At 39.8% G+C, this 21,828-nt stretch overlaps 2 protein-coding genes across 4 annotated transcripts in view; both read left to right on the top strand.

Moving 5' to 3' along the window:
• Positions 1-10,070, top strand: part of MERTK (MER proto-oncogene, tyrosine kinase) — a 68,058-nt gene extending 57,988 nt beyond the window's left edge. For both annotated transcript variants that reach the window (XM_088148422.1, XM_088148419.1), the window contains exons 16-19: positions 3,736-3,845; positions 6,130-6,289; positions 7,580-7,716; positions 9,370-10,070. In XM_088148422.1, the coding sequence (XP_088004548.1) occupies positions 3,736-3,845; positions 6,130-6,289; positions 7,580-7,716; positions 9,370-9,871 (909 nt within the window). In that variant the 3' untranslated portion in view covers positions 9,872-10,070. The remainder of the gene's footprint in view (positions 1-3,735; positions 3,846-6,129; positions 6,290-7,579; positions 7,717-9,369) is intronic.
• Positions 10,071-15,518: 5,448 nt separating this feature from the next.
• FBLN7 (fibulin 7) overlaps positions 15,519-21,828 on the top strand; it is a 31,505-nt gene continuing 25,195 nt past the window's right edge. For both annotated transcript variants that reach the window (XM_007426623.3, XM_007426622.3), the window contains exons 1-2: positions 15,519-15,871; positions 19,451-19,610. In XM_007426623.3, the coding sequence (XP_007426685.1) occupies positions 15,788-15,871; positions 19,451-19,610 (244 nt within the window). In that variant the 5' untranslated portion in view covers positions 15,519-15,787. The remainder of the gene's footprint in view (positions 15,872-19,450; positions 19,611-21,828) is intronic.

Genomic DNA, 21,828 nt, shown 5'->3' with positions numbered 1-21,828 from the left:
ACGCTTAGAGTCATCCTTGGAATTAAGGATGTTGCTGGGGTTTTTGCTTTACCTCTTTATAAAAGTTGAAAGGAATATTTAAAGTCAAATCAAATGGGGTAGGAAGCCTGACAGATGCCAAGAGAGGTGTTGCAAAGCACATTGGCATTTAAGAGTGCCAAACTGGTGACCCAAGATTTAATTGGAAGATAAAGACTCTAAGTTTATTGGCTTTCATCCAATCTAGATGGTTGGTTCAGCCAATCTAGTTGCTAGATTATGTCTGGTTCAAGCACATCATCCATCTTATATAAAAAGAGATGCATAGCCGGATGTCATCCACATATTTGTGACAAGTCAGTCTATGTCTCCTCAACCCCAATTAATAATCTAGGGACCTTGTTATGGACCAGTGGCAGTTTCACAATTTTATAAAGACAGCCCTGTGTACAACATAGTGCAGAGGCCTAAATGAGACATAACCAGAAAATGATTAATTGTGGCCAGACTATCTCCATCCAGATAAAATTGCAGCTGACATATCAGATGAAGCTAATACGAGTAACTTTGAGCCACTAAGGTCCTAGGGGTTGATTTTAATAACCATGCTCGATCAAAAAGCATCCTTAGATTATAAAGCTGATTCCTTATGCCTAAGGTAGACTACCTAGTTCTTTCAGATATTTTAGAGACTTTTCAGAATTGTTATGCTTGGTAGGGTTGATGGGAGTCTGGAAGACACCAGATTATATACTCCCAATGTGGCAGGAGTGGAAACCTGCCTAGAACAGACCATGATAAGTCCATTAGCATTATCAGGTCCTGGTTCAAAATAATCATAGCCTCATCTGTTTCTGATGAAAATGAGAGATGAAGTGGTTGTCATCAGCATGCTGTGATTTTACAGGCTACGTGTACAGTCTACCTTTCATACCAGTTTTTGTGGATTTCAAACAACAGAGGATAAAGAATAAAATTCTGGAGACTCCACAGTTTTCCAAGGGTTCAAATACTCATGTGCCCACATTTCATGTAGCAAAGACCAGCCAAGTAGCACACTGTACCTTTCACATCCAACTGATGTGACCTATCCAGAAGTATACTGAGTATATTGAAAGTTGCTGAGAAGTTCAGGAAATATCCAGGAGTTGATCCCTCTTGTTTTTTTTTTCCCCTCAACAAAAGAGGATCCCAAAGAGTAACAGCTTATTTCCCAGAATAGTCTTAAAACTCATTTGAAATGAACCTAGACAATAGGCTGTATCATATATTGCCTGGAGCTACCCAGCCACAAATCTCCATCATCTGGTCAAGGAAGTGAGTGTTAGCCTCTGGCCTATAGTTATTATTTAAATATTTTGCCTGGCATTTTAAGCATGGGGTTGCCTTGTTTTGAGCAGAAGGCACTGTTGTTTTCCTGACCTTTGTGTTTTGTTTACTGGAATCATGCTGCAAATGCCTTATAAAAGCCACAGTCCTCTTGCCAGAAGGGAACTTGGCTTTTTTTTTTTTCAAAGCCTGTCAGTGTTATCATCCAGTTATGGGCTATATGCCAGTTTTCATGTAATTACAGTTTCCTGTAATTGAAAAGGCTGTGGTCCTGTTTGCTGTGTCATGCATGGACGAGATATTATTCTTGCACTAGAGAGAGTACACAAAGATTTTAATTGTTGGGAAAGCAATGCTTTCCGTATACTTTATGACAAAAGGAGTTGCCTCACTTTGACCCGTTCTTCATATAGAAAGACATTGTAGAATAGGACAGCACATTATACAGCCTCAGCACGTGAACCTGCGTAAATGGCAGATTAGTGGAAAATTAAATGACGTTTTCATACATAATTGGGGTTGCTCAAAGAGAGGCTTTCTCTCCCAGCCGCTGTGTAGGAATAAAAACTGGACAACATTCCTCCCACTTTGTCATCATCCATTACAACTTTTGAAACAGTATGATTTATGAACTGATTGCAAAATGGGTTTTTTATTTTACAGGAAATGCTAAAACTCCTCTAAATATATTTTAATTCCACTTTACCAAAATGCACATACTCATATTTGCCCTAAAGCAGTGATGGGCAATCTTTTCCTTGGTATATGGCCGTGACAAAGAAACATCCCCAGAAAAGCTTAGGCCTGAGTTTTCTGCCTTTTAACATTTTTAAAATAAAATAGGAGCACTGTTCCTAAATAAAGAGTTCCTTGAGATAATTTTGACTCCTTGTAGCTATAAGGTATGTGTAGTTTTCTTGGCAACAAAATATAATTTGCCAATTCCTTTTCTAAGATTTATATATTTTACTTTCCAGTCTATCCTAAGAGTTCCCAATAGACTCCTGTCCAAGTACTAAACTGATCTGATCCTGCTTAAACTTTTAGAGATAAAACAAGGTCAGATAGATCCTGCTATCTGCTGTAAGGCTTAATGCACCCAGGTTACTGCTTTTTTAAGAAGTAAAAAGAAAAAAATCATACTGCAATAATTCAGTGGATTAATGCTAAAGTTTGGCAATGTAATTTCAAGGGGAAGGCAAGAGTTACAAAATTGGGAAGTGGGTCCCATTCCTGCCATAAATAAGAAACTTCACTTTAAAATGAAATACCAGTTAGCTTAAGCATGGTAATGAAGTTTATCTAATGATTCAGAGATTGCTGGTAATATTTCTTCCAAAATGGACCCCCTGTTGTGACATAAAATCTTTACTCCCTGTCTTCTTTCACTGATAATGAGAAATCATTTAAACTTTAGTGAATTATTTATTTTTGTTGTATCAGCTAGCCTTGATCATATTTCATTGAGTTTTCTGGATCTGATTGTTTTAAATTTTCTTTATTTATACCATCTTGAGTTAGAGAGCAGCACCTAGCTGGGGTTTGGGTAGATAGAACCTGGTTGTCTATCTGCCTATCAATCATCTATCATATCAATTTATGTAGCCGCCCAATTCACAACTGCAGCTCTGGGCTTTGCATATAGGATTCAAACCAAATGAAACAACAACAAAAAAATGAAATAATAGCAACTGAGGGCAAAGCCAACTCAAATCATAAAAAGCATAACATCGCATTAACAAGTTCAGCTAACCTCCAGGCCCAATGCCCAAGGGAACATACAGGTCTTCAAGGATTTACCAAATGCTAGCAGGATCAGTTAGTGTTTGGCTAGGAAGCCATCAGGAATGTTACAGCTATAGGCCAGATTGGGAAGTCAAAAAAATCTTCCTGGAAAAAGACTACTTTTGAATTGCTGCCAAGAAAATGGTACAGACTTGTCCTTGAAGTCACCATGGGTTGAGGTCAACTCAAAGAAGACTTTACCTGTTTTTCCCCACCGTCTTGACTGTTTTGGCTATAGAGCAATCAGTTAATGAATTACTATAATCATAGCATACTTAGATATGAAATCACTTTGATATTCACTTAGGCATTTTAGCCTAATCCTCCTTAATCTATCTGAAAGGGTTATGCATTTATTAACGCTATTGGTACAGGAGTATGTGTATTCTAAATTAAGCCAGCAGGGATACACTGCCACCATCTCACTCTCACTCTCATATTAATTAAAGCATTTAACAAGACACAGGGATAGTAGTAGTATATTAAATGAGTTATCTTTGTATCCTAGCCAGTCTTGTTTGTCTTAAATCAAAGGTGTCCTAATCCAATATATGTGATGCTTATTGTTTTCATTTGTTATTGAGTATGATGATTTATCAGTAACGTATATTAAGGAAAATCTGTATCTCATTCTCTTCCCAGTATGTCCCGCAGCAAATTTTATTGAAGTTTATGATCCATATTGCTCTAGGAATGGAATACCTCAGTAGCAGACATTTCCTCCATAGGGACTTGGCTGCACGAAATTGCATGTGAGTTCTGCAGTGTCCTCTCTTCTATTCAGAACAGAATTCAGACCGATCTTCATTCAGAAATTGGAAAAGTAGAAAACAGTCTTTGGGGATGAAAACCAAGGAAATGTAGTTGTAATCAGAAATCAAGGAAAAGTGTTTTTTGAGTATTTCACTGCAATTTGAATGAATACTATTTGAAAACCTAATGCAGAATAACTACACAATATAATTCTATTGAGACTCCTGTACTTCATACTCCAATAGCTGAGTGTTCTTTATGGGTGATAGAGGGATTCCTTAGAAAACTAAAGCATTAGGCAAAAAATACTTTAGAGCCTAGCTTTCTCTGTGGCATGCTAGCTGTATGCTGACCAAGATGTACAGTTGTCGTTCTAAGTATTAGTTTCTGTGAAACATATAGAAAATGTATTGCAGGGATTCTGATGTAATGAAGGAAAGGGTGCTTTGATCTTAGGGTCCCATCCTCCCAACTTTTTTTCTCTGAATCTTTGGAAACAGATATTAAAATTGTTTTAAAATTATTAATTTTACATTAAAATATGTATTGTAAATCTCTTGGAAAATAACTGGAGAGGAGCCTGAAGAAGGGAAAGAATCAAAGACACACATATAACATGCTGCTTATACATGAAACATACAGCAGTAATATTTGTGAAGAGGATCTCAGATTTACTATTGATTTCAAACTGGACATGAGCTAGCAGAGCAAAAACAGAACTATAGTTTCCACATCATCAGAGGCAATGGTTCTACTTTACATTTAAAAGTGTGTGTTATTCTGTGTCTGGTTCCAAGTATTGCACCTTATGAAGGAAATGACAACTTGGAATAGATTCAGACAAAAGCACAAATATGAAGGTATGTAAAACAAGGCCTATGAATTTGGCCTGAGATGACTAGTGGGCAGAAGACTGGGGTTGTGACAGCAACCTTCAGATATTTGAAAGACACACAGAAGAGGCCAAAAACTTGTTCTCTGATCCCAGAAGGGCAGGGTTTGATTTAATAAATTTAAGTTACAGAAGGAGACATAACAGATAAATGTTAAGAGAAAGGTCTTGACAATTATTTAGAAGGGTGGTGAGCTCTCTTTATGAGATTTTCAAGTAGTGGTTAGATAACCATTTTCAAGTAGAAACAGAATCCTGTAGTTTTGGCTTCAAACCCTGAGAAGGGGTTGGACCAAGTGACCTGCAGGGTTACTACAACCTCTGCGATTCTATAAAGCAATAGTAGAGGGGAAAGGCTATTTAAGCATCTTTCCCCATTGCTGCATCTTGTATGTCTTTCTACCATACAAGAAGTTTGGGGTGCACCCATTTAGGGATCTGGAGACTGAAGCAACGGTCATCAGATGCTGATTGAACTGTTCTGATTTAGGCTGTCACATTTACTCTGCTGTGTACTCCACAGTCTGTGCTTTTTCTCATAATAACCCTCCATGGATAACAGAGGAGAATAGTGACAATTAAATATATGAATAACAGTGAGCAAGGACTGAATTGCGTGCTACATGGCAATTTTGTTTAAAAACCCCACCATTTGCTTCTTTAATCTGGGGAACTTTTCTTAAGTGCAAATAGTAGGTGGTTAAACAGTAACTCTGAAGAGAAAGAAAACCATTTTTATCAGGAGGAGGGGAAATAATTAAATTTATCCTATCCTATGTCCATTTTTGATGGCATTATCTCCATATTTTACAAAATGCATATTAAAATCAGAAACAAGTATGAGAGAGGTGGAATTGCAAAACCCACCCTCTGAGACTCACTGATAATTACAAGGACAACCAGGCACTGTAATCTTATGTTCTGCTTGCCTCATCCCCTCCTCCTTTTGTTATTACTTGTCAATGGTAAACTATCAGGTAGAGACAGTCTTGGTTTTTACTGACCTTAAGCTACTCTGGAAGCTTTTTGCCTGAAGAACAAGGGGAAAATGCTTCAAAGCTTTAATACATTCAGTATGCTCTTTAGTTTGATTCTTAATATATGTCACAATCAGAAACAGCTCTAATTTGGATTTTTTTTTTGGTCTGGAGTCTGTGTTAATGATTGATTGATTGATTGATTGATTGATTGATTATGTGTCATCAAGTCAATATCGACTCTTGGCAACCACCTAGATAGATCTTATCCAGGAGGAGTCTATGTAGAAAAACCATTTTGATTCAGATCATCTCTTTCCCAAAGCACATGCATAAAGTAATGCTACATCTCTGAGAAGCCTCTCTCTTTTAATATATATCCATATTCACTTTGTGGCATAAATCAATGGACAGGTTGCGGGATGACATGACTGTGTGCGTAGCAGACTTTGGCTTATCCAAGAAAATTTACAGTGGAGATTATTACCGGCAAGGGCGTATTGCAAAGATGCCTGTTAAGTGGATTGCGATAGAAAGTCTTGCTGATCGAGTCTACACAACAAAAAGTGATGTGGTAAGTAAATGAGGAGATGGTGTTCCAGTTTAACAGATAAATCTGGTTCCAGGAAGAAGGATAGTCAATTTGGATTGACTGAATTCTTATTATAATATATGAAACATACCATATACCCATGCCCCTGTTTTTCACACAGCAGTATCTATACAGAGTAAGCTGGGTTGAGAATAAAAGGCTTATTCCTATGATATTTATATTTAACCTGTTGGTTTTAATAGTGCATAAATTAGTCAAAGAGAACACAAAGGCATTCACAGTGAATTTTATTTCTGCAGATTTTACAAAATACTTTGCTGCTCTGAATCCCCCTTCCGTTTTCTAACCAGGGTTACAAAATGTTAAAGGGAAAAAAACTCAGACTGGTTTACTTTGAATCATTCATAGTAGCTTGATTTTTTTTAAAAAAAAGTGTGGTAAAGCATAGTGATAAAAATGATCGTTTGATAATACAGTATCAATGTATCAAGCTGTTAGTAAAAGACGTGATTACAGAAAAATTGGGGATCCTACCCCTGAGCTTATTAGTCAAATAAGGCCAATGCTGCAGCTCCCTCTGCTGAGTGGGAGACTATTTATCCTGATGTTAAACAAATTCTAGAGCCAGGAATTGTCCTTTTCTGTGATGCTTCTGCAGGTGCAAGTGACCCGTGAAGTTAGATTAAAAAACAATCCTGCCACATGTAAAATTATTTCTATGGAAACCTTTGAAAAGTGGGAAACTCTCTTTGTGCATTGGAGCCTAGACATCTGTGAGAAGAAACTATTTGTAATTCAAACAATTGGTCCATCCTTCCTTTTTCAACAAAGTACAGTCAATTCCAGCTAGCAGTGGTCCTCTACTTCTAAGCCTCACTACTTGAAGAGCTTTCAGTTTGAGATGCCAGAGATTAAATTGGAAGGGTTATGCACACTAACATTCTACCTCTACCACGAAAGCGTGCTTTTCATCAAAGAATTATGAGTTAAAATTGCAGTCTTAAAACATACTGGAACTGGAAAGTACATATCTTTGCCAGTTTCAATATTTACTATTAGCTCTTTTTTATGTAGTAAAAAGATGTAATTTGCAATAATGTGAAGTTACTGGGAACACAGTATCACAAATGAGATTTTCAGCAATGTATGAGAACAGGCAGCACAGTTCCTTTTAATGGATGTAAAATCTCACTATGCTCAGTGTGACTTATTCCCAAAAAAAGCATACATAGGAAATTATCATTATCAGTAAATTAAGTTCTTCTGAAATGCTGTTTAAGTAAGTTTTTCCTCTGTTTTCTTTTCTTGTAGTGGGCTTTTGGTGTTACAATGTGGGAGATAGCAACCCGAGGAATGACTCCATACCCAGGAGTGCAGAACCACGAAATCTATGATTACTTACTTCATGGGCAGAGGCTAAAGCAGCCAGAGGACTGTTTATCTGATTTGTAAGTATGTTATAACTGTGATAATAACGAAGTAACATCGTAGCAATTGAATACATGGCTTGCTTATGGCAGTGGTTGTATTTGCAGCTTGGAAATCTGGAAGCTAAGAGCTCTAGTGGGTTTTCTTTGCTTTAAATAGGATGTTTTTTTTTTCCTTATGCCTTTAAGCTATGAACTATTGCTTTATGATAAAACCAACCAGCCAACCAAAAATTTCTTAATGTAGCCACTGTGTTAAAGGAGAGGTTGTCCTGGGTTTGAGAAACTGGTCTCCCTGAAAGATTTCTGACTGGACTTTCTCCAGCATTTTTTTGCAATTCACTTTAAACAAACACAGTGCTGTGTCTCATTCCCACCCCACTCCTGGGAAATCCAGAGGGGGAAAAAGCATTGGTTATGAAAAATAGTAGTTTAACTGTCATAAGTAAGAAACAGCATACAGATACAGGTAGCTGTCATTTAAGCAACTGCCTTGGATAGTAAATATGATGGTAATAAACGGTAATAGAGGTAGTCCACAGTTTACGACCACTAGTTCAGCAACTGTTCAAAGTTATGATAGTATTGAACGAGTAGCAATTACAACTGGTCCTCACGATCGCAATCTGGGCACTTGGCAACCGGCTCGCACATACAACGGTTGCAATGTCCCATGGTCACATGATTGTGATTTGCAAACTTCCCTGCTGGCTTCCCACAGACAAGGTCAATTGGGAAGCCAGAAGGGGAGGTCACAAGTTGCTTGGGCAAGCCTCCCCCACTCACACACCCTCCTCCAGCCCCTCTGTGCTCACGTCACACCTTGCTGGCCACCTGTACACCCTCCCCTGCCGCTCATGCATACTCGCACACCCTCCCTGAGCCTCGTGCTTGCACTGTGCCTGTCCTGCCACCCGTGCACTCTTGTCCACCATCCCCGAGCCTTGCTGGGATCATGCCACACACACCCCGGCCACCCGCATACCCTCCCCAGCCACTTGCGCAGCCTCCCCCACCCAGCAGCAGCCACCCCAAGTCCCGCCACACTTGCACCACACCTCTAGAGACAGCATTCCATAAATGAGATGTCAAACTCTTCTTCCCGTAGCTGCCTGCTTCATCTCATCTGGCAGTGACACCTGGATTATGACTATAAGTTCTAACAGACAGATATGGAAAGAGATGCCCCAAATCATTTAAAGATTAGCTTTCAATTGGACCTAAACACTGACTGCTTATGTAGATAACAAAGCAGTTGTAGCACCCAGTCCCTATTAATAATCTAGCTGCTGTGTTTTGGATTAACCATATTTCCAGATTGTTTTTAAAGGCAGCCTTACATATAGCTCATTGCAATATGCTGAACTGATTAGTATTTTTAAAACTAGGCTAAGAAGCTATGATTCAAAATAATCCATGTTTGTCATTATTGGCATGTTTAATTAGAAATGGATTTTAAAAAACTATACTATTATCCATTCAATTGCAATATACTTTACCTGTCCTCACAGGATTAACTTTGTCATCTTTTGGTAGCTGCTTCTAACATCCCAGGTATCCAAACACAGAATCAACCCAACTTTTAATGGGACATTCACAAATGAGTGTCCGCCTTTCTCTTCCTTTATTAATTGTCTAACTTCCTTCATCACGGCATATTTCTCCTTATTTCAGGTATGAAATCATGTGCTCCTGTTGGAGGGCAGATCCTGTGGATCGACCTACCTTCTCAGAACTTAAGCTTCACCTGGAGAAACTATTGGAAAGCTTACCTGCTCTGAGTGAACCAGACAGTGTGATTTATATTAACACCAACTTGCTGGAGGAGAATGCAGAAGGGCTGATAGAAGATGATGAATTTCCCCAAATAGACACGGTCCTTGATCCAAATGATATCATAGAATCTTGTTCCCAGAGACCAGAGCCTACAGTAGTCACTGTGGATATCCATGAGAGCAATGAAATGGGGGATAGATACATATTAAGTGGAGTTAGTGAAGAGCACCTAGCCAGTCTGGCAAGAGCAGAGGAGGAAGATATGCCATTGCTTCAGCACACTCACTTGCAGAATGGGATGCAGTGGTCTCAAGCCAGCACACTTCCTGTAGGAGGCACGTTGGCTAATGAACTACTCTATGCAGACGATTCTTTGGAGGACTCTGAAATTCTGCTGTGAAAGAAGAACTAGCATTCTCTTATGAACTGCAGATCAGAGACTCTTCTTGGCCAGAAGTGCTCTAGGTAGCCATTGGACATTTTCATCGTGGAGAGCCACTCCTGTGTAGCATGCTTTCCAAGCCTTGAACAGCAGATGACTTTAGAAGAAACGTTTGGTATCGTTATAGAAATTATATTTTAATAAACAAATATGATGATGTTCTGTTTTATTTATTCTGAACACAAGTTTAATTTTTTTGGTCTCTTTCCTATAGCAGGTTCTTTAATGGATGCTTAGTCAACAGATATTTATTATTTATTTTCTACCTCCTTCACAACTTGTCTCTGTGTTACAGTAGATATTGTGTTTTATATATGTGTGTGTGTGTGTATACACACATATATACATACATACATACATAATTTATGACAATTTATTTCTTTCATTAAAAAAATGCCTATTCTCTTTTCTCTGCACCATATACAATACACAACACACACACACACAATTTCCTGCTGAAAACTCCTCCCAGAACTGCTGTGTGGCCTTTCTTGCATCCCCATAGCAAAGAAGGCTTAGTGGTCATTTGAGAGAAGAGAATTTCCTGATTGTGGGTGGGGCGGGGAGACTGAGAGAACAGTTTGGGGGTGGGGGTGGTTAAATCTCTTCTATTTGTGCTGCCACCCATTTCTGAATCTCTACACAGTGCAGATTTTTTAAAAGATGTGTTTATTCATACTGTAACTAGCTTGGCCCTCTGTACCTACTACACAAAAGAGACAAGAAACATATTTTCCTATAAAAATATATCTGAGCTCACATTGGGAGAGTACTAAATGGTGGATTTTTTCTTTCCCTATTCTATTTTGGAACTTTTCCTAAATATCTGGCCCACCCATCTAGCAGAGAATTCAACATTCTGCACCATCCTGGTTGGCTCAGGAGTAGTGCAACACTTCTCATCTTTTCTTCTCAGTTAAAATTAAACCATAATATTTTCTAATAGTGAGGTATACCAGCCATTCTCAACTTGGCACCTTAGTCTGGCTGAGTAGGCATGATGCAAGTTATAAGTGAACACCTCTGGATTACAATTCCTATCACTGATTGGGGAAGACTAACGTCAAGAAGCGTATATGTCACATTCAAATCAGCGAGTCTTCAAGCGGCTTTATATAGAAATGAATTCACCTTTCATTCAAAGCATGGAGAGAGACTCCATTCCATAGTAACTGTTTTTACTGATTTTTCCACCAAGAAGGGAAGACCAAATCAGCCAATCATTTTGCCAATTTCTCTGTCCCGGGGATTTTCAGATCATGAGCCCCAGTTTCATGATAAGTCTTCAATTTTATTTTATTTTTTTGGTGGCTTTGAGTCAGTTTTTTACCCCTGGGTATTGCCTGGATTAGTCCCTGCAGTTTTCTTGGCAAGGTTTTTCAGAAGTGGTTTGCCCTTGCCTCCTTCCTAGGGCTGAGAGACAGTGACTGACCCAAGGTTTTGTGTCTAAGGCACAAAGCTGGTTTTGTGCCTAAGGCAAAACTAGAATTCATGGTCTCCTGGTTTCTAGCCTGATGCCTTAATCACTACACCAAACTGACTCTCTTAATTTCTCTTGATCTCCATTCAGACATTTACAAAAAAGTTGTGAGGCATTTCTGCTGATTTTATTTCTCCTGCCAAAGATGACATCAAGGTCATGTGAACCAAGGGAAGAACATCAAATAGACTAATCAGGCCCTGGGCTAGGAGCTATCAGTTTCATAATACGCACATCTATTCCTTCTTCCCTAAAAATGTACTATTTAATAAGGCCTTTTTCCAACAGCTAGTCCTAGGACAGGATATTCACAATGCAGTGCTAGGCTTTGACAGTGATGTTAATGCCAAAGAAGTTATTAAAATGGTCTTCTGGGGGAGGTGTGGTGAACTGAAAATGGCTCCACAAAAACAGAGCCGATGACCATGGCAAAGACCAAGGAATTGGTGAGTAGACCAATTCCTTGTTACCTCTCCGGATAAGGGAAGGAGGGAGATCTCCCACATGTGCTCCAGACAGCTGCTCCTCACAAGGAGACCACAGGACAGCAGGTTTCTATGGGTTTGAGCACCAGGAGGCGATAGGATCAGCCATCTTCCATGCAACCACGGCGGCGCCTTTTAAAGGACACTAAGTTCACAAACTTCACTTCTTATCACTTTCAGAAATTGCCTATTAACCATCTTAAAGCTATTAGAGATCTTCGGAACAACAAATTTGAAAACTCTTCATTGGGTGAGTTTATCTTTACTCTGAACAAAAGAAAAATTAATTATAAGCTTAAGAACTTAAAGAATGTGAAATAAAAGCAAAAAAGCTAAATAAGACTTTCATCTAAGAAAGTTAAAATGGATTAAGGGTCCAGATAAATTTGGAATATTGATTTTGGAATTAACTATAAAAATAAACAGCTTCTCATGGGAAACAGATTTATTTTGGCTATCCTGGCTAATCTAACAAAGATAAGTGATGATTTTAGAAACTGGACACTAGAAGGGACTAAAGATTTTAAGCAGAAGAAAAAAGCCTGTTCTTGATGTCAGTTAATACTGGGACTTACAAAATGACACAAAACATTATAACGTCGGAAATATTAAAGCAGATTATTGAAGAATGGAGCCAGAAATTAGTAACTACAATATCAATGCTGTCAGTAATAATGCCTGCTTCTATGGATAGACTATGTCTAAAAGAGAATGATTTGGAAAAGGATGTTTTACTGGATATACAAAAGAAACTGGCTACAGTTTTAAAAATTAAAAGGGAAATACAAATGATAAACCAAGAGAATGACCTGCAAAATGTTTTCGTATTGGATCTACAAAAGACACTTGTTAAAGCCTTGAAGAAATCTGTGTGATAGGAGAAAGAAAAAATGAAGAGAAATCAAATCCTACGGCAATATTTGACTGAATTAAAGATTAAGAAGTAAAGATTAAAGATTGAGAAGTAAAAGGAAGGAATATAAAGTTGGTTTATTTGATCAGGGTTAAAATAGGACACTTTTTTGCAAAGTTCTGGTAACCCTTCATTGACTTTTTGCTGATACTAGGATTGAAAAGTTGATGTTTTATGGATTTGCTTATAAATAAGGGATGGGATATGGGATGAAGAGATACCTGTTTGTAATCTTATAGGGGGTGAAGAGTCATGAAATTTGTTTATACTTGTGATGAAGGTTGGAAGTCACTTCTTTATATATTTCTTTTCATTATATTCTTTCTTTTCTTTTTCTTCTTATTTTTCTTTTTACCTGCACTTGTTATTCTTTTTTTCCATTCTCTTCTCTTTCTCTAAGTTTAGTTTGTATTAGTTTTTACTATTGTAGTTATGCATCTCTAGTTTCTCTACTAACTCTTTGCATGGAGTAAAGTAATTGCACAGCAGATGGTGCTAATGTTCAGGATAAATCTGTACTGTTTGTATTGCATAAGAGAGTACTGGTATGCTCTTAAAATCTGGAATGTAGGATCTGCTATTTGAGGGAATCCTGTTATTTTACAGAAGCAAATTATCCACACAGCTAAATGTTGTTTTGATTTTAATACTAGACTAGTCTTTTGTTGAACTAGAAGGTAAATATGTTGTATGAGAATCACAGAGAGCACTTCTGGGGGGGTGGGGTCTTTTCAGCTCTCCATAAACATTCCACCATTGTGGAATATAGCAATAAAATGCTCAGGATTGAATATGAACCTGAACAATTTATTATTGTATCACTGTAAAATCAGGGCCAGCATGAAGTTTTTTCAACTTGAGGGGATTGTTAAGGGCAATTTTTTCCTCCTTCCAGTTTCCTTTGTTTTCCTTTCTAGCAGACACCTGCAACATTCTTGGACTCAGCCACCAATCAACCTAGTTTTAATTTCTACCCATTCATTTCTTTTATACCTGGGGGTGGGGGGTGGAGAAGAGACCTGTTGCCTTTCAGATGTGATATCAGCAGACTTATGGGACCTCACAAAACTGCAGAACATTACTTTGACAAAGAAACTAAAACTTGAGGAGGCAAGGAATGGGACCCCACAAAACAGCATAGCACTGAGCATGTCCAGGAACCACAAAATGCTGCAGGGATGTGTGTGTCTGTGGGGGGGGGGGGAACAGGAAATAAAAAATGTCAAGATGGTTACCACAACCATGTGATCAAAGCCCTGCCCTGTGATGCACATTGAAAAGGGATGGGGCTTCAATCACATAGTTGTGGTGGCCATCTTGACTTTTTTGACCAACCTCCTGTGTACACCCTTGGAATGCTGGCTGGCTGGTTGTGGGCATGTGTGGAAGTGGAATAGTGATTTCTGGAAATAGGTCTGTGGACATAATGGGAAGTAGGAATTACCTTGAGAAACAGGAGGAAGATCCACAACCAAGGCAAAGGCCAGATAAAAGAAATTTGAGTCCAGGGCAAAAATGTAATTTCAGAAAGTGTCTCAGACATGATCCTCCCTAGTTCTCATGAAGATATGGTAAAGGAAGGGAGGGGGGAAGCACATTCAGACTTGCAAGATTCTGTTACTGCAACCTTATAATAAAGACGTATTAGCATTCACAACTCTGGCATCCTAATCTGGTCCACCCTGAAGGGTTGACAGTGGGGCATGAACTCCAAACAGAAGCCGTCTTTTTTTCTTGCTAGCCTGCACTGCTTTACTGCATTCTGCACAAATTGTATTTGGATCTGCTTTTCGTTCAGTTGTCTCCTACAGTAGTATATTCTCCGTTTCTTCCAGCCAATTTCTTCCAGCATGTAACTTCTCTTTTGTGGTTTTACCAATTGCAGATCCACGTATATGTGCAGTTCAAAGTGCTGAACAAGTCCTTTAAAAATCATGAGCAGAAGGATAGTTTTCAGCCGTCCTCTCCCATTCCAGTCTCCCAAGCCATTGCATCTCTGCCCCTCTCTGTCTCTCTCTCTCTGTCATATAACAATGTGTCTTACACTTGAGGGGATTGTCCTTATTTTATCCTCACATCTTTCTGAAGAAGATAAGGCAGAGAGAGAGAGAGAGAGAGAATAGGAAGAAAGGTTAATAGGCAAGTGAAAATTTAAACAAATCTCAAACACTTTCACACCATCTTCTGGGGCAAATAGGTTATGTGAGGAGAGACATTTGGGGCTGGAAAGGTTCGCACACCTCTTAAACAAAAGTCACCAGCTGAAGCGTGCTTGTATGCAGTTGTTTTCCGCTTTGTTTTGCTTTTTTAAAGAATCAGTAACTTTTCCTTTGAGCCATTCTGCTGAAATAACAGAAAGCTCTACGGGAAAGAGTTACTGTCAAGAGCAAAGTCACTGTACAGTAACGACTTATCTTGCCAGGCTGTTCGTTTTTACTGAGTTAATCGTTTGGAATCACGTACAAACGCCCAGCACCGTTACCCTTCTCCCTTCTGTCTCCTGGCTTGCCCCAACAGATTATTACAGCGGATCCTTGGCTAGAGAGGAATGTCAAAACTCCGAAGCATACTGTGCTCCTAGATGCCGAGCAGGTTGCGCGGGAGATTCGCGCGCTCGCCCTGGCCTGGATGTGCTGCTGGGGAGAAGAGCAGCAGTTACAGCAAGCCAGCCTCCCCCCGCCCCCCCGCCCAAAAGAGCCAGCGACCGCAGGTATTCTTTTAGAAGATGGGGAGCGAGAACAACTCCCTCCCCCCCGAGGGATCCGTTCTGCAGCCAAGGCCGGCGTCTCCGAGGAGCGGCGGAAACCGAGGAGCGGGGCGCTTCTCGCTCGAGAAAGCTGCCGCGCGCCAGAGCTGTCGCTCCTGCGCCTGCTGCCGCTCTCCTCTCGTCAGCCTCCGCCGCTGCGGGCGTCTGCAGGCTGGCAAGCGGCAGCTCGCGCGGAGGAGGCGCTCACTCCAGCTTTGCCCGGGCAGCGCAATACTCGCCCCGCACAGCCATGATTTCTGGACCGCGCTACAGCCTCAGCAGCCTCGTCCTCTTCTTGTGCCTAGCCTCGGGTCAGGAGCTTCAGGCTTCCCAGGTGAGTGCTGCGCCGGGGCCCTTCTCTTCGACCCGCTCCCACTTCGCGTGGGTGACGCGTTTCCCACCAGGCATTTCTGCTACGATAACTTGTTTCGTGCAGGGCATGCATGGGACAGTGAGAGGCGCGAAGGGAGTTCTTGTGCCTGCTTTTTCTTTTAAAGGGTTTTAACCTGCCTCGCCTTTCTCTTCCCTGCCCTCTGTCTCTTTTGGCAGTCAGGCCAATGTAGAAAGTGATTTGCTAGCCTCACTTCAGGTTAAGAGGGAGGGAGCCAGGATGCTTCCAGACAAGAGGAGCCTTGCTCTAGCCACTCAAAGCATGGCACAGGGCAGGGGGAAATGAAAGAGCCAGGAAGATGTTCTTCTCCCATCAAAATCCATATTCAACGCGAGGTCCTTTAAGAAGTGCACAGAACAGCAGCATTGGTAGAATATGCAATGCTAGACTAACATCCAAAGGAGTGAGTCATAAACTCGATCAATAATATTGATACAAGCAGTAATTTTTATTTTATCAAGGAATATCTTAGTTCCATGAATGCTAGCCTATAGGAAGAAATGTGCGCAGCTCCATACATGCTGGGTTTACAATTACTTTTGCAGCTAAATTGGCCTTCTCGGGCAGCTGGTTGCAGAGTTAATTGCATTTTTTGAATATTATTTGTTCAATGTGCAACTGCAACCCCTTGTTAGACTAGAAAATAAATTCAAATTTTCCTCCACTAATGCCTAAATAAACTAATCAATCAAGTTACCACATATCTAGTGATTTTAAATCACCTTGCTGGGATGCTAAAAGCAAGCTGCTTAGTGCAACCGAGTTTACTGTGTTTAAGTATATCACAACAGTTCAAGTTAAACATAACCCTTCCACAAAAAGTTGTTATAAAAGTATCCAGCTTGGCTTGCCTTTTTCGCACTCTGCTGCATACCACACACAATAAGCATCTTGGACAGGAAAAACCTCACTACCCACTTCCTAACCCTGGCTTAAATGTAATTCTGCAATTTTCAAAAAGAAAAGTCACATAGAATGTCTGATTCCAGTTCCCAATATTAGCACTGACTTTGAGTAATGGTAAAACTGTGCAATTCATGAGTCCGTGTTATAGCATTTGTGTCTGTATCTTACTGTCTAGATCACTTTACACAGGCTCATGGATGCATGGATGCAGTTGTGTGCACACATGAATATATTTGTTGACTTGACAAACATGCAGAGATAGATCGATATACACCAATACAGTAGATCAGTGTTTCTCAATCTCAGCAACTTTAAGATCTGTGGACTTCAACTCCCAGAATTCCCCAGCCAGCCATGCTGGCTGGGGAATTCTGGGAGCTGAAGTCCACACATCTTAAAGTTGTGGAGGTTGAAAAACACTGCTGTAGATGGATGGGTAGAACTACAGTTATAAATGTGATCAGGGCTATTGGTACAGATGTAACACTTCTGTGCCACAGTTAACAATGCAGCATCTTAACATGAAAGGGCTTTCTTGGTTGCTAGTTCTGTGCACATACCTCAGGGCAAAGGTACATAGGAGTGAGCATCTTGGTCCAGGACAGAAATCCAAAGCTGTGCAGGGATAGTAGATGTTCAGTGGAACCTGGCCTTGTGTCCTTGCATTTAATTGGCTGGACAGCCATTGATGATGAGTTTTCTCAAATGTCACCAAAAGGGGCTTTGAACTTTCCTGCTGATCATTATGACATCCAAAGCAGAAGTCTGCTCAGTCATAAAGCCCATTCCTATTTCTTCATGAGGCTCTCAGGATTCAGTGGATCCTGATTTTGACCTGAATTGTCCTGAAAGCCCAACCAAAGCTTCAGCTTCCTGGTTGTCCTACTCCAGTGTTGTCCAAAGTTGGCCACTTTAAGATGAGTGGACTTCAACTCCCAGAATTCCCCAGCCAGCCATGGGGCTGGGGAATTCTGGGAGTTGAAGTCCACTCATCTTAAAGTGGCCAACTTTGGACAACACCGTCCTACTCCTTTCTTCAGGAGTCAACACAATGGCAGCTTCCCCAGCCTGATCTCCACTGTAGATTGCAACTCCTAGAATTCCCACTGCATTTTTACTGGTTCTGTGGCAGAACATTCTGGGAGTCGTCTCAACACAGCTGGAGAGAGCACCAAGTTGAGACAGGCTGCCTTAGGGACAAGACAGACATCTTGAGGACAAGATGGTTCCAAGGATCCATTATCCTCTGTCTGGGATGTTAATGAGAATAGAAGCCGAACAAAACTTTATTTGCTATATTTAGAAATTACAGTTCTACCTTGTCTATCCTATTGGTTCTTGGCAGTTCCAGCTATAGCAAGTTACAATCTCATACATGACATCAGAGAAATTGTCTAGAATGTATCCTTGTAGGGGAGTTGGGCAGTGATATAAATTTGACATATAAATAAATAAATAAATAGATGTATAAAGGCACTTCAAATTTATGTTGGAAATGTGAACAACAAAAAGGGACATTTTATCATGTTTGGTGGATGTGTAAAAAAAACTAGAAAATTCTGGATTCAAATACATACACTGATTCAGAGGATTTTAAAGATTAATATACAGTTGAGACCAGAAGTCTTTCTCTTGGGACTGATGGACAAACAGATGGAAAAAAATCATGAAACTTTGTTTTTGTATATGATAACACAGTGAGATTATTGTATGCATGAAGATGGAAGGATTTGGCAGTACCTACAATGGAGGAATGGTTGGTGAAGATGATGGAACTTGCTGAGATGGCCACATTAACTTCTTTGATTAGAGAAAAGAAAATATCTACACTTATTGCTGACTGGAAACCCCTTCTGGATTTTTGTGTAAAACAAAAAAAAAAAGAACTTATAATTTATGGCTTTGATGATTAGACAGGATAGATTATAGAAAGAAAAAAGTCATGATTTAACTTTAGAGAAAAGGTAAATTTATAACAGTACTTATAACTGCTCTAAAGAAGATTGGAAGCCACATCTTTGTATCTTTTTTCTTTCTTTTCTATTTTTCTTTTACTTTATCTTTCTTTCTTGCACTTTTAGCTTTCTTCTTGATTTCTTTCTTTTTCTTTTTTCTTCCTTACTTTATATTAGTTTGTATTAGTTTTTACCTTTGTTTTTAAAACTTTTAATAAAATCATATAAAACACCAAATTACAATCTAATATTAGGTAGAGCCAAACTATTCTATAATACTGATAAAGAAACAATATTATAATACATTCAGGTGTACAGTGGCATTATGCATATTCATTTGACACAATGAATATCTTACAGGTTGGCGAGTACACTAACTGTTCTGTGCGCGTTCATTAAAAAAATGCATCATATTACTTTTTCAGGTTGATATCATTGCTCACCTATGGTTTTCCTAGGGTAGCACTGGGCAAGTCACAACTTGTCCTGCTTGACAAGAGATGAAAAGGCTATTTTTGTCCCTTTAAGGAAATGAAGGATATAAATAATTTGGAGAAAACATTGGAATAAATTATTTTCAATATGCATAGAATGCCATAGTTTGCAAATGTGACATGTTTAAATGCGCCAGTCGGCTCCTGTTTTTCTACCTTTTCCATAGAACTGCATGACGAAGCAGCAGCTCCTCGCCACCATCCGCCAAATGCAGCAGTTTCTCAAAGGGCAGGAAACACGGTTTATTGAGGGGCTACGTGTCATGAAACACCGGCTCACAACTCTGCAGAACACAGTGACTAAAGCCACCCCAGACCCGCAAACTGGTAAAAAGAATATAGAACTTCAGAGGGTGGGACAGGAATAGTCTACATCTGGACAACATTGTGCAGGCTGAAATCATGGACCAAAATGAAATTATAGAATGAGGAAGGACCCTCTTGGCACCCTACATCCATGACTCATGCTTTCCTAGCAGCAGCCATCTCATACTTTGTCTGGCTACACACAACACAAAAACATAATTAGCTAACGTGCGGGTCAGTGTGTTGTGCAAACTCAGATAGTGGGGTTTGTTTATGGTTCAGCAGGTTGCACAAATCAAGACAGGTTAATTCTGGACTAGTGTGGGATGCAATTGCAGCTTTCCAGTATTTGCAATGATAGTGCAGAAGACAGTGCCCACTCCTCTAGTGCAGCCTTCTCACTGGCTGTGCTGGGTGGGAACTGTAGTTTAACTTGTTCAAAAGGCATCAGACTGGACAATGCTGCTCTATGACCACTTTGGACTTGCTATCAGAGCCTTCTATGTGAGATCTCCACATGTATGGAAACAGATTTCAGGGGAAAGAAGGGATATAAGCAATTAATCAAAAAGAATTTGTGGTAGGGCAAAGCTTATAATCCCTTCACTCTTGCCAAGTGACACCACCCTCCCGCTTTACTGTAAGTTTTGCTCATCCGTAGAGATAGGTAGCAATAGGAAGAGAAGACCGTTTTGCTTCCTCAGCAATATTGATCTGTCCTGAGCCATCTCAGAACATTCTTGAAAGGCATTTCTCAGTCATATGAGATTATACAAAGCCACATTCTTCTGAGAACAGAATGGGGTGTGTTGCTGCGGTGTCTGTTTCTTTGTACTATATACACTGAGTAAGGGAAAAACAGGCACCCACCACCACCACCACCACCACAACCCCATTCCTGTGCAAGCAGCAGACCATTGGAACCCCTCCCAGAGCCTGCAAGATGATCCTTTTCAGTGGCCGAGTCCCACAACTAAAATGGTTTTCACCCAAAAAACTAGCCAACCAGCTTCCCCCAAACAAATACAGTGTAACAAGAGCTAGTAGCCACCCACCAGACAACCATCCCTTTTAAGCAAGCACTTTTATCCTTCAGTGTAGGGCAGGCAAGAGTGCCAGATACCTCTGACCACTATCAGGGGTGGGACTTTTGGCTGAACCCTTGATGGAGCCTTTAAAGCAGCAGAAATGTTCCAAGGTATGAGAAAACCTCTTATCTCTATCCACACACAATGTTCACTCCTAGTTAACTGAACCATGATTTATTCCAGACTTCTCCAATCTGGACAGCCTACAGATATGTGATGTCAGCTTCCAATATTCCCCGGACTACACAATCATTCAGGAAGGCAACATAATGGGAGGCCACTCAGGGCAGGGAAGGCTCATTTATTGAATTAATCCAATGTTATAAGTTTGCAAAACACTGAACCACTACAGACGAATCTCATGGCCTGGGTTCATGCAACACACTACACTAAAATGTGACTCTTTATTTCAGAGCTGAATATATCATGCAAACTCATGCATAATATAGGGATCCTGAAACATCAGAACCAGAAATCATTTGCTTTTTTAAATTTATTTTTTAAATTTTTTAATTACAAAAAGAGGGAAGAAACATAAAAAGTACTTTAACAAAAAAGTGAAAGAAATACAACAAAGAGGAAAAAAGTGTTAATATGTCATAACAATAAACAATTACAATTCTATATATGCTTATCTAATGCAAATATTATTCAAGTACATATATATGTCTAATAGATTTATATGACTCCCATATTTTTAACCTACTGTAAGTGGGTCCCATATTTCATCATACTTGTGCATAAAAAGTCTACATCTATAGGCAGAATCAGAAATCATTGATAAGAAAAATTGGAAGAATTGAAGGTGAAGGTTAGCAAAACCTGTTAAGCAGGAATGGCAACCTGAAGCCCTAGAACTGCATGTGGCTCCCCAAATTCCTTTTTAAATCATCAGTGACCACAATGATTGAAAAACAGTTGTACAGATTCTGCCTTGTTTGACCCTACCTGCAGATGTTGCTTCCACTGATTTTAAAAACTCTGGGAAGCTCTGGAATAAACAGTAGGTATTTCTCTCAACTCACCGAGCCAAGAAATAGACGTTTTTGGCTTTTCAAGTAGCCTCTACAATAAGGATGCACATTTTGCAGCTCCATGGTCTCATACAGCCCCAGGAGCCTCCTTAGAACAAGTTAGGGATGCAAATTCTA

The sequence above is a fragment of the Python bivittatus genome, unplaced genomic scaffold, assembly GCF_059951505.1.
Source record: "Python bivittatus isolate LINGU-HERP-01145 unplaced genomic scaffold, Pbiv_v1 ctg000020_np1212, whole genome shotgun sequence".
Classification (NCBI taxonomy): domain Eukaryota; kingdom Metazoa; phylum Chordata; class Lepidosauria; order Squamata; family Pythonidae; genus Python; species Python bivittatus.
Note: the sequence above shows the minus strand (reverse complement) of the source record. Positions and strands in the feature narration are given on the sequence as shown.